Source organism: Spermophilus citellus (assembly GCF_964194105.1).
Source record: "Spermophilus citellus genome assembly, chromosome: 2".
NCBI classification, from domain to species: Eukaryota; Metazoa; Chordata; class Mammalia; order Rodentia; family Sciuridae; genus Spermophilus; species Spermophilus citellus.
In genome coordinates this window covers 164,159,318-164,172,845 of record NC_138183.1, presented here as the reverse complement: position 1 = coordinate 164,172,845, position 13,528 = coordinate 164,159,318, and the positions used below count along the sequence as shown (strand labels likewise).

The window sequence follows — 13,528 nt, the reverse complement described above, 5'->3', positions numbered from 1 at the left end:
GTTGTTTTATTTGTCTCCCGTACCCTCATGCATTCATAGAGGCATTCAAGAAATACTTGTGTTGAGCTAAACTGAAAATATTTATATGCTTTTTCATGTATTGGATTTTGACTGACAGATTTAATGCCTACAGTGGCATAATTCAATACCTGACAACTAGCCATTGCTCTATTAGAAATCTGTTAAAATATATCTTGGTCATTAATTTGTGCTACTATTAAAGAATTGAAATGTATCATAATGAAGTAAATTTAACAACTTTTTCTATGGATTTTATAGGGATTCAAGGACATTTCACTTGAGAGGTTTATACATGGTGGAGCCAATGTGACAGGATTCCAGTTGGTAGATTTCAATACACCTATGGTAACCAAATTAATGGATCGCTGGAAGAAACTAGATCAGAGAGAGTATCCAGGATCTGAGACTCCCCCAAAGGTATTTGTTTGTTTTTATTTCATGTACTGTTAGTATTTTTAAAATTTATAATAAAAAGTTCATTATACAGTTTCTCTAACATTTCATCAGATAAGGTATGGCTCAGGAAAGCAATTCTTTGGTATTATACTGCACTGCCCAAGCAAAATTTCTAAATTTCTGTATTTAAGGGTTTTTAGACATTAACTCAAGCAGTTTACTATTATTATAACTTTATTTTTGAACATCCAATTTACTTATAGGTCATTGTTTTCTAACTATTTCAAATGTGAATGGCCACTATTAATTTTTCTACCTTGATAATAACTATATCTGCAAAATGATTATTTATAAAGAGTAGAAATATTGGGAAATTGGTAGAAATGCAAAATGTAGAACTTTTGCAAAATTTATTTTTAAAAATAACAGTAAAAGTCATATTCATTGACTCTTTCTCTGACAAACACTACATGTTGTGTTTGTTGATATTTTCAAAGGAAGCTGGTAAATTTCTGGTAATGAGTACATTTTTTCTCATCTAAAATGACAGCTGATTTTCTAAGACATCATTAAATAATGGCATAACATATCAACTCCAGTTTTGTGAGCTCCCACATAATAAGACATCATCATCATCAATATTTACTAATCTCTCACTAACAGTGTTTTTCAGTAGAGACTTAAAACACAATTTGATCATTCAAGCACAGACTAAGATCTACTCGCAGAGAGTCTCAGCTATTCCATTTCTTAATTATAAAATTTTTCATACTGCTACTGTCAACTTCCCAACTACCATATTGGGATCTGGATGGTTAGCCTATAAAAATCATGGAGGGCTGGGGATATGGCTCAAGCTGTAGCGCGCTAGCCTGGCATGTGCAGGGTGCTGGGTTCAATCCTTAGCACCACATAAAAATAAAATAAAGATGTTGTGTCCACCGAAAACTAAAAAATGAATATTCAAAAAATAAATTCTCTCTCTCTCTCTCTCTCTAAAAAAAAAATATTATGGAATTTCAAAACAAAGCATTTATTGGGAATTCACTCTGCCAAGCACTGCATTCCTACTTTCTGTTATTGCAGATTAATACATGCAAGAAGTTAAATGGATATGTTAACTGGCTATCCTCAAATTGAGGACCAAATTCATGAAATACTAGCATAGAATCGTTTTTAATGTCTCCTGTTTGACAATCTCCAACTAGACTTGTCTGGGTCACAGCTTGGTTTATGGCATTTGTTTGTGATAATCTACTTTGTTGACATCTGTTTAAATTTAAGCCAATTTTCAATATTTTCACAAACACACAAACACAATATATGTTTATGACACAATATAATAGATATCAGATATATGCATATAAATATGTATGATTTTTCATAGCTCTTGCCATGATTCTACACATTTAGAAACCAATTATTAAATATATACAGTCAATTTTCAGTATTTATGATAGTTATATAAAGTCTCTACAAATAATGAATCTGCAAATATGAAGCCATTGCACTTAGGAGAATATAGGGTTACCTTTTGTGAGTCTCTGGTTATAACCTTTTCATCAACCAGTCAATGCATAACCTTGGTTTATGTGTTTCTGTTTAATGTGTCCTTGACTCATTATCATTGCACTAAAGGCCAGCAACTCTATAACTTGTGCCTTAATAAAGCTTGTTTAACATTCATATTTTCTTCATAAACACATCACAACCTTCTTGCACTTAGAAATATTAGACAGCACTCAATACTATGCTTTAGGTCCATTTTAAACAGTAAAATTATCAACAAAAAGCACAAAATTGGCAAAAACAGCACTAAATAGACCCCAGAAAGGCTATTTGCTTCCAATATGTGAGCAGAAACAAGAAAAGGAAGTGCTTCCTTGTTCAATCACAACTGGGAATTTGCAATGTTTGGTGAATTCAGATTCTTACTACTCCATACTTCACCACAAATAACCAAAAAAGGATTGCCAGTATTGATTTGAGGATCACAAAACAAATATTAGCAAGTAGGCAAGTTTAAAAACATAGAATCTACAAATAATGAGGATTAATTGTAATTAATTGTTTAGTTTTTCAGCCAAGATTAACAACATGTTTTCTGATATTAAAACATATCTGCTTAAACAATCTTCTGGAATAAATATCTTCCACCAATGCAGGCTAAACAATTCCAATTTCATGACCCTCTGCTCCCTTTCCAATGCTCCAATCAGAACTGCCCCTATGCTTGTCTCACTCCAGTACTGGGATTCCATTTCCATTGTCCTCCACCTTCATTTCTACCTGTCCAGATCCAACCATCTTCCAAAGCTTTATCTCAATTTCACTTTCTCTTTGAAACTTTTTCTTATTTCTCCAGTAAATATCCATTTCTTTCTCCTTTGTACTCTCCATAATATTTGAGTGTGTAATTCTCACCAAGGATTTAACATTATTTCTTTGCATACTTACTGTTTCACAACTATTAACTCCTTTGGGGCAATAACCATCTATCACTCTCCTTTGTCGTTCTTCCAGTTCCTACCCACTGTTTCAGAACATCTTTCTTAGAGTTCTCAAATATGATACAAAATTTCATCCTGGAAAAGACCATGGCATATAGTTGTTGCTATCTTTTCTTATTTAACTCCTCTGTTTAATGTTTCGTAACTGAAAAAAATGTGTTTCACATTTTCTTCCATCCATCCATGAGTAGCAGAATTAGCATTCATCTCAGTTCTTTCTTTTCAAAGCCCACATTCTTTCCACTTAGTATGATTCTGCTCATCTCTGTCTTATACCCTGGAAAACAGAACTCCTCCCACCATTCTGATCATTGGTTAGAGCTGTAAATAACTCTAAGCCAAGATCAAGTTTTTCCAAATATTTATTTAATAGGGATTTTCTAGGTGCCATCTAGAAGTTGTGTGCCCATAATTGTGGTTTCCTGGGTTGGAATACAATAAGGCACATGGAAAAGGGCTACCTCCCTTGAAAAGGGAAAACTTATTTAAACTACAGCTTCTATCTATCTACCAGTTCTATGACCTGTCAAAGCCCAGGTCTTTGCTGCTCTGACTGCCTTCTTTGCTAATGCTCCACATGGTGTGATACCTGTTCTTTTTTCTAGTGCACTTGTTTCACAAAAATGGATAAATTTTTTAAAACCACAGCAAGTGCGTTTGATTTTTGATGTCATCTCTTCGTAGTTTCTTTCTTCTTACTGAAAAAGCAACAGTGTTTTTCTTTTTTTCTCTCTGTAGATCATGAAATACTGGTAATTCATTTTTCTCTTGACCTTCATGCCTTTGGCAAGTTTCACTTTATTTCTTTTTTATTTTCTTGTCCTATATAAAGATGATTTGATGACTTTCTCTACTCAAAGATGCATTGGTTTGGACAGTCGTGCCATATTTATGTTGATATATCACCTTGCTGATCACCTGAATGTCCTTCAGCTATCCTACCCCATTTTGAGGGGGAGTACATGTTCTTAAGTTTCTTTTTCTTTTCTTTTTTATCATGTCCTTGAGATATATACAGCAAGTCTTTTAATTTACATGAATCTTTTTTTCTTTTCTTTTTTTTTTGGTTTCTTTTTTTTATTGGTTGTTTACAACATTACAAAGCTCTTGACAAATCATATTTCATACATTAGAATCAAGTGGGTTATGAACTCCCATTTTTACCCCAAATACAGATTGCAGTAGAGGATAGGAAAGGTAGCAGAATAACAGTCACTAATATGGCAGTATGTAAACATGTGATGTGTAACTGATGTGATTCTACATGAATCTTAATAAATCCTAATACAAACCTAATGGTTAGGTCCTCTACCATTGAAAGGTTCTGTATTAGAACTTATTTTTATATGTAATTTAGATTTTCTCTTCCCTGGAATAGTGATTGCTCTGTCATATTGCCTATGTTTACTTTCTACAATTGAAATTTCTTCATTTGCAAGTAAAAATCAAAATCATCCTCCACTTTCCACAGTACAAATCTACTCTCATACAGGTGGAGGTGGTATTCATCATATGGAAATGGCCATATGGAATTTCTGAAAGAGATGACAGTTTTTGTCATGCTTAGTCATTAATGCTCAGCCTTGCACCAAGAAAAATGTGTCCTGCTTCCCATGTGTTTGGTAACTCTCTAAACAAATTCTTCCAAATGTAACCCCCTATTGTTTTCATTTTCAGCTTAAACAAATTACTGGGTCTTTTGTCATGTCTTCTCTTACCCTAATAATTTTTCCTGGGGAATTCACTGTGTTTTGCAAAGAAGCAGGGGTGGTCATTGGAAAGCAGATGGTCTATGCTTTGTCTCTGCACTCTGATCCAAGATTGTAATGGAAACTTACAAGAAATGATTTAACTCTCCTGAATGATCCTTGTTGACACTTAGTGCAGTAACTGGTGAATACACGTTTGTTGAGCAAGGAGATGTAATTTCTGGCATCATATTTTTGAATAACAACAAACAATCCCATTAATTCTCCTGGAAGACTGAACAAAGATACACACTTCAAGTCATTATAGATAAATTAAATCTCAGAGAATCCCTATAGGCATTTTGGGGAAGGAATAGCATAAGACAGCCCAGCACTCCTGGGGCTTACCAACTGCAACAGACAAGGAAGATTCCAAGAATGCTGAACCTAGGATTTTGTTATTCCACTGCTGTTTATATTTGGACACAACAGAAAGTCTTCATCTGAAGTCTTGTTTCTCCCATCTGATGGAATCTGTTTAATACCCTCCATTTTCAGAATGTGTTTTTGCCTTTTTAATTAGGGTGATAAGATTTGGCATACGGTCTTTGTATTTAAGTGACAGTACAAATTTTTGAGGCTAGAGTGAATCAATCATCATTAATCTCATCATCCTCCAGACACTGGGCTTTATCATTGAGCCCACAGAGCCCACAAACCATTTCTAGTGTTAAATAACCTTTTTAACATTTACCATTATAATCACTTCCATTCGATTAGTACACTTCTGCCCTGACTTATGACGGAGTCCTGGTGATGGCTGAAACATTCCGAAGCCTCAGAAGGCAGAAAATCGATATCTCAAGGAGAGGAAATGCTGGAGATTGTCTGGCAAACCCTGCTGCCCCATGGGGCCAGGGAATTGACATGGAGAGGACACTCAAACAGGTAACTCGCACTTTTATTAAGCTTAATTTATGTGAGGATCTTGTTTAAGTGAAATGTTCAAGTAAGCTGACTAATTTTTCTGAGCATAAATGCATATTTACGATTGCCAATTTAATAAGTCAAGGGATCATTATCTTTCAGACATTTCTAAATGCAGAGTAAAATTTTGATGCTTTAATCTTAACATACCAGCATTGGGTTGTGATAAGTAATCCCCCCATCCCCGTGGCTCAAAACATCAAAGGAGCTTTGCTCACTAGCCACACTCTACATTGGCAAGGGCCCTCTGCCCACTATAGTCACTCAGGGGCTCAGGCTGGCAAAACAGCTGTCATCTTGATTGCTGCAAAGGAAAAAAGATTCTTACAGGCAGGTTTTGAATTGGCAGTTAAATGTTGTACGTGGCTCATCACATCTGTTTACAAGTTATATATCAGAAAGAATTACATAATGCTAGCTAACCAGAAGGTACTCAGGAAGTACAAGCCTACCTTGGGCCCAGAATGTAGAAAAACAAGAAATATTTGGCAAACACAGCTAATGACTACTTCAGAAGATCTTTAAATTGTCACTTTGTATTAAGTAATCAATTTTTCTGTTCTTTTATAATTACATGGATACCATTTTTCAAATAATGCTATATATTATATCAGAATGTTACATATATAAATATTATAATTTAAAAGTTTTTAAATGCCATGGTAAAGCATAAGTAAAAGTGAATGAAAAGGAAATTTGGGATCAAATGTACTTGAATTTTTTCAAAAATACATTCAACTTTTTAGTTTCTTATATCTTGGTATTATCAAGGAGAAAATATGATCTGACATGGGAATAAGGGTATCTAATATATTATGTAGATACGTAGATAAAATTGAAAACTAGCTGTAAACAATACTTCAATATTGAGGAAGAATCTTGTTGTTAAAAGGGAAACTTTACAATATAAAAAGAAATGAAGTGTATTCATCTTCTAGGTATAAAGCAGAATCACTTTTACCTCAATGTGATATCCCTCTTTCAGGTTCTATCTCCAAAACTCAAATGCTCAATGGCATCCCAGTGAGTGGTTTTAGCTTATAGTTCCACACACTGTGTGGTCATAAGCCCAGCAGCTGAAGTTGAGATTTCTAGTAGTGAAGTGGCAAACAAATACATGCATAGGTTTTCTCTTTTTCTCATAGGTTCGGATTCAAGGGCTGACTGGGAATGTTCAGTTTGACCACTATGGACGTAGAGTAAATTACACAATGGATGTGTTTGAGCTAAAGAGCACAGGACCTCGAAAGGTAAGCCACTATCAAACTGCAAAAAAAGGAAATCTTGTTTCTTAGTTTGCACCTGACATTTTTAAAGCCTAATTAGGAGAAAGCCAGCTGGATATTCTACATTTTCTTTCTTTCTTTCTTTCTTTCTTTCTTTCTTTCTTTCTTTCTTTCTTTCTTTCTTTCTTTTATGTGAATACTTACAAATAGTACTATCTTGATAATCTGTGCTGAGGTAAATTCTGGTATTGTATGTTCAGTGGTGTGGCAAAGCTAAAACTACTAATTTATTATGCACTATTTATGTAATTTTTTTCCACAATGGAAACAATATTGGGGGAAGGGCTTCAGAAAAAAAAATTCCACAAAACATAACTCTACTGTGCAGGAAAGAACACAATTCAATAAAGAGACATAGCACCTCTGTATACCTTGTAAGAAGTCACTAGAGTACAAACGTTTTAAAAACTAGTTCTAATGGGTGGTTGTATTTAGAACAAGCTAGATGTTGAAATAAGCAAGTAGACAAATTCAAAAGAGCAAAGGAGAAATCGAGTGGAAGATAAGATTATGAGGATTATTATTATTGGGCTGAGTAGGAGAGCAAATCCCCAGTTGAATTCAGGAAGGTACTGGTTTCAGGGTCTTGGATTTCAGAAGATAACTGCAGGTCCTAAGATATAACTAGATATCTTAAGATACATCAGCAGTTTTCCCAATTTCAAAAAAAGTACTTTATACAATGGAACCATACAGTCGTACCACAGTAATTAGTTGTAAGCATTTTATAGCTAACACATGTGATTTCTACTATTCCTTTTCTCTAGGCTTAGCTAGGATTTCAAGGGAAGAGATATTCAGTTTAACTTATCTAAAAACCCTGTGTCTAAATATAAGTAAATATTTAGTAAAAATATTTACTAAAATAAGTAAATAAATAAATACTCTGGGTCAATACTTGGCTGTTTAAAATCTTTCCAAAATATATTTTCCTGCTTTAATAAAAATAATAATAATACCTGTAATTTCTGAAATTCCTGCTAAGTCTCAAGGACTTGACCTGGTACTTTCAGAATTTACAAGAACAAGAACAAAACAACAAGAAGAACAAAAAATTTAGTATTATTATCTCCCTTTTTCTAAACAAGAAAATTATGTTCAAATACATTATGGTTGCTTATGTAAAGCCTGTAAGAGAAAACAGAATTTTAATTCTCATGAGTATGGTTCCAGACTCTTTTCACACCTTGTCTTGTGTGGACCCTCATTTTCAGAAGTTGATCTTCTACTGAGATGGATATATGGTCCATGTGACAAAGAAACAAGGCATGTAGAATTTCTAAAAGGAAGAGCCACTTCCAGTTGGAGGGAAAGAGATGAAGGAAGGCTGTGTGGAGGAGGAGAATTTAAAGTTATCCATGAAGCTAGGGTTCAGGTAGGCAGACAAGGCAGAGGCAACAACCCGAGGAATAGCTTAGAGACAGGGCAGTTGTGGTTATTCATGGAAACTGGCCAAGGCTTTCCAAGTTGTGTTTTGCTCCAGTGCATGGTGTTCAGTTGCATCTGTATCCATGTGAGGAGACACCTAGCATGAAAACCTCTCCAGCTTGTCGGCCTCTCGATGCATCTTCTTCTGTGCAGGTTGCCACTGACACACATTGGGCTGGAGCTTAGGTCAGATAGAATGGAAGCTGGATGACAGGTGAGGAGCCTAGCTGTACCACCTCTAAGCTCCACAAGAGACTGCCCAAAGCAAAAAGGAAAAAGAAAGTCATGGGTTCCCACATCAATACCACTTTACCCACTCTGCCACCACAACACCAGCAACAAGAAAGGAAAAGGCCCATTTTCAGCAAAGTGAAAGTTCCACTAGCTGTGGAGCAGACAGAGCACTCCAGAGGCCCCTAAAACCCTTGACTAAGGAATGGGAGAGGTAAGGCAGGCCACCTTCCCATCATGCACCAGATCTTGCAAAATTTACATAAAGCAGAAGCTTTTCCAAAGGCAAAAGACAACTCTATACTTTTGTAAAGTAAGTACAGAAATTCAAATCATTCTCCATAAGAGAAACAATCATAGGGAAAGGAAGCAGGAAGTAGAGCAATAATATCAAGTGGTCTATATATTGCTGAATCTTTTCATGGTTTATTGAACCATGATGGTAACAAGCATTAAGGTTTTTTGAGGAGAAAGTTAGAGTAAGTCAGGAGAGTAATGAACAGTACCTCTTCACACCCAGCTGACATTCATCTAAGACTCTTTAAAGAACTGTGAAGTGTAAAATGGTGCAGATTCATCTGTCTCCCTTTACCTGTGGCAATGATCAACTTGGGCATTCTGTCAAGAATATTAAACTTAAAAATGAGCCACAGTGAGAAACACTATGCTGCTGAGACCAGGCAATATGTCTGAGAAGTGAGTGATCGTTCTTGTAAATTGAACACTTGCCAACCAGGGAGCGATCTTTGAAAATAGATCAGAGAGTCAACCCATCAGTTTGTCTGACTTCAGTAACAGAAAAACAGATTGAGAGTCTCATTAAGCTGAAGCCACAAAGCTCTTTCTGAAGTCCAGGCCCCTACATGTGGTGCAATCTTCTTAACATTACAGTGACAGCCAGGGCTCCAGAGACAGTGTTCCAAGACCAGATTTAATTGTGAAACTTTCACTTATTGAGAGTAGGTTATATACCAGGCACTGTCACGGGAAATTGATGTGCATTCTTACATTTAAGCCTCATGATGACATGGAAATAAGATATATTTTTCTCATTTTACTAAAAAGTAAGACTCAGAGAAATTAACCTACTCATGGATAGTCAGCTAGAAACAAAGTTCCTATACCTCCTGAGACTACTCTCTTGAATGCTATGAAACATCAGTGCCAGTGCTAATAAGATTCTTTTTAGGGTTGGTGGGAGAATAAGCCAGATTTTTCAGGACGGCTCCAAGTTGCTCTGAAAGTAACCACCGTTAAATAGAACAGGGGTTCCTCACAGGAGGAACAGGGGCTTCCTCGATACAAACAAATCCCTCAGCTTTGGGCTCCAAAGACCCTCCAACAAATGCATGGACTTTCACCCACATGCTGTGTTCTAGTTATATTTGCACACAATTTACCTTTCAGAGTCGAAAGAAGATAAATATTTTTCTGGCATCCCTGTTTAATGGATATTTAATCTGACACAAGTTTAGTGATTTAAATGCTTTCATATTTTTGCTCCAGCTTTACAAAAACACTTTTCATTTATTTTCGTTCTCTAGCAAAAATAGCTATTTCCCTGTGTGATTAAATGAGACCAGGCAAGGGAAAAGTTCTTAGTTAAATGTAAAATGTGTTGAAACTAACTAGAGAGAAACTCCACTTCCAATGAGGGTCTAGGTCCAAAATTTAAATTCCCTTCTTTAGGAAATAACCCCTGTATGGTCCAACTTTTCAATAAATCCATGGCCTTCATGAAATCTACCATTAATTAAATGTATATCTCACAATGTGGCTGTGTGTGTGTGTGTGTGTGTGTGTGTGTGTGGTGCTGGGGATTGAACTCAGGCCCTTGACATGCAAGGCAAACACTCTACCAACTGAGCTATATCCCCATCCCACAATGTGGCTTTTCACTAGAATTGCATGTAAATAAAAAACAAGGTGACAAAATTTTGATTATTATTATGTTTTTATTATTATTTTAATTTTGCAGCACTTTTGAATCATTTTTCTTTGAAGGGATCATTGCAAATACACAGGTTAAGTAAAAAAAAAAAAGTTAAGGTCTTGCCAATAATTGAATACTCTCCAAAATGTGCCCCAGATTTCTGATTTTTTTCCATGATGGGACTCATTAATAAAGAAAAATCATCTTTCCTGAAAATGGACTATTGTGATCTGTAGGGTGGCTGCACATTAATGAAGCACTAAACCGTAAAATCCATTTTCATGTCACACAACTGTCACGTGAGAAGGAGAATTAAGAGGAAGCAACTGGCATTTTTTAAGTACACACAGGAGTTGAATAAAGGGAGAGTCTCAAAGGCATACTTGTTCTTAAGTTGAAATTTTCATAGAATTGCTAAATAAATGTCAGCTAGAAATGGATCCACATGGACAATTGAAAACAATTGCTGAATGTAAATATACCATAATTTTGGGTCAAACCAAAAAGTAAAGCTAGCCATGTTAATGGAAGTTCTTTCTCCTGTCCATTCTGTTACTGAATCACATACACAATGCTTGTAGCACCTCTTGCTGACATGTTAATGTTTGCCTTATTGTAATATGTTCCTGAATACTAACATGGCAGTTAAGAAACTTGGAGGAGGCAAGAGAGAGACTCCTGGAACATATTAGAACAAATAGTGAATGCAGATCAGTGAGCAAATACATGCATTTTATTGGGTGCTGGGGTTGTGGCTCAGCAGTAACTTTCAATGCGTTAACTTTCAAATACCTATATTGCCAGGTGCATATATATTGGTATATGCCTGTAATCTTAATAACTTTGGGAGGCTGAAGGCAGGAGGATTACAATTTCAAGGCAAGCAACTTATCAAGACCCCATCTCAAAGTAAAATAAAAAAGGTCTGGTGATGGAGCTCAGTGGTATAACACTTGCCTAGCCAGGGCCAGGTCCTGGACTCAATCCCTAGTACCGGGAAGGAAGAAGAAAAAGCATACAAAAATAATCTTAAATAGGGGGTGGGGATGTGGCTCAAGTGGTAGCCCGCTCGCCTGGCATGCGTGCGGCCCGGGTTCGATCCTCAGCACTACATACAAACAAAGATGTAGTGTCCGCCGAAAACTAAAAAATAAATGTTAAAAAATTCTCTCTCAAAAAAAATAGATAATCTTAAATATAAGTTTTGAAACTGTAAACATTATTCATTAATATTCATTTGTGATATAGTTAGCATTTCAAAAATGATATCATTATCTAGTCGTTAGATTGTAGCAAGACAAAGTCAATTTCTATGTTGTTGTTTTTTAAATAAACAAGTTTCTGCTGAGCATAGTAGCACATACTTTGTAATTGGGAGGCTGAGTCAGGAGGTTGTCACATTCAAGGACAGTTCCAACAACTTATCAAGACCTTCAGCAACTTAGTGAGAACCTATCTCAAAATTTAAGAAGGAAGGAACGAAGGAAGGAAGGAAGGAAGGAAGGAAGGAAGGAAGGAGGGAGGGAGGGAGGGAGGGAGGGAGGGAAGGAAGGAAGGAAGGAAAGAAGAAGGAAGGAAGGAAGGAAGGAAGGAAGGAGATGGGATGTAGCTCAGTGGTAAAACATCCCTGGGTTCAATCCCCGGTACCAAATAAATGAATATACAAATAAACAAATATGAAATTTTCTTTTGCTTAAAAGGCTGGCTATTTCCTTTACTATACAACTTGTAGCTTTAATTTTAAGATCATATAAATCAATTTTAGGCTATGCCAGTCTATACCACTAGAAGAGAGAATCACCATAAATGGTGTTCCATCTAACTCATATGCCCTTTGGAACCAGCCCTTCCCAATATCTTGGCCACACCATGATAATAAGTTGTAAATATGTAATAAGGCAGTATCTTTAAAACCAAGAAAACTGGCTCATTATCAATTAACAAAACTTGCAAGCACTCTTTTTTATTTGCATTTTAAATTTGTTTTGGTTGCTTAGTTATTTATAGCACTCACTATCCCAAATAAAGCTAGAGCCAACACTTCTCCATTTTTTCAAGTATTTTTTCTATTTGGCAGGTTGGTTACTGGAATGATATGGACAAATTAGTCTTGATTCAAGATGTCCCTACTCTTGGCAATGACACAGCAGCCATTGAGAACAGAACAGTGGTTGTGACCACAATCATGGTAAGTTTTGGTGTATGCTTTGTGGTATTCCGTTTTGTCCACAGGCAATATTAACTCCCCAACTAAAGTGAACAGGGAGGGCAGAAACTGAATTTTAGTGATGAAGGGAGTGTTCTGACCCACCAAAATCTATTGAATAGGTTTGTCCAGAGCTTTGAGTCTTTTCTGTACTGTTATTTGTGTTATCTTTTGTTGCATTTATTGTTTTTGCAAAAGTGCTCGGATGTTAAAAAAAAAATGAGACTGTCAAAATCTAGTTGGAAATGTGTGAAGTGTTGAGACCCAAACACCAAACAGTGAACATGCAAAAGGCCAACTTCCAATCATAAAGATATCTGGGAGTAAACACCATATTATTATCGTCATTATGTTTCTTTAACATCAATGTAATAATAGTTAATAGTGTTTAAAATTATAATTTTTCAGGTAGTTTAATCATTGGATAATGATTTACATTGTCTGTTTATAACAGTAAAGATGTAAATGTAGAGATTTTAATGGGCATGTTTTATACAACAAATGTTTTAGTAATTGATTTTGTTTTGCATTTATTCTTAATGTGAAAAGAGTTTTTTGCACTGATTATTTTTCTAATTGTCTAGTGAGAAATACACATATGAACTATTGGACTTCTAGGAATTAAGAAAAATGTGATTGCTTCATTTGCTCACGTCATGAAATGAAAAAATACTCTAAATTTTAAGGCTATACTTTCCAAGAGATTCTTATGAAATTATCTTTTAAATAATAGAATATGTTATGTACTTTTCTTTTCTAAAGTCAAACATGCTCATTAGAATCGATGGTGGTGAAAGGAGATCAACAATCAGTGACCTTTCCTATCTAAAGCTATAACGTCT

The 13,528-nt window shown here is 35.5% G+C and overlaps 1 protein-coding gene across 3 annotated transcripts in view; it reads left to right on the top strand.

Moving 5' to 3' along the window:
• Nucleotides 1-13,528, top strand: part of GRIA4 (glutamate ionotropic receptor AMPA type subunit 4) — a gene marked incomplete at both ends in the record, with an annotated part of 332,583 nt that overhangs the window by 260,804 nt on the left and 58,251 nt on the right. For all 3 annotated transcript variants that reach the window (XM_081278586.1, XM_081278587.1, XM_081278588.1), the window contains 4 exons: nt 280-438; nt 5,396-5,563; nt 6,748-6,852; nt 12,558-12,668. In XM_081278586.1, the coding sequence (XP_081134712.1) occupies nt 280-438; nt 5,396-5,563; nt 6,748-6,852; nt 12,558-12,668 (543 nt within the window). The remainder of the gene's footprint in view (nt 1-279; nt 439-5,395; nt 5,564-6,747; nt 6,853-12,557; nt 12,669-13,528) is intronic.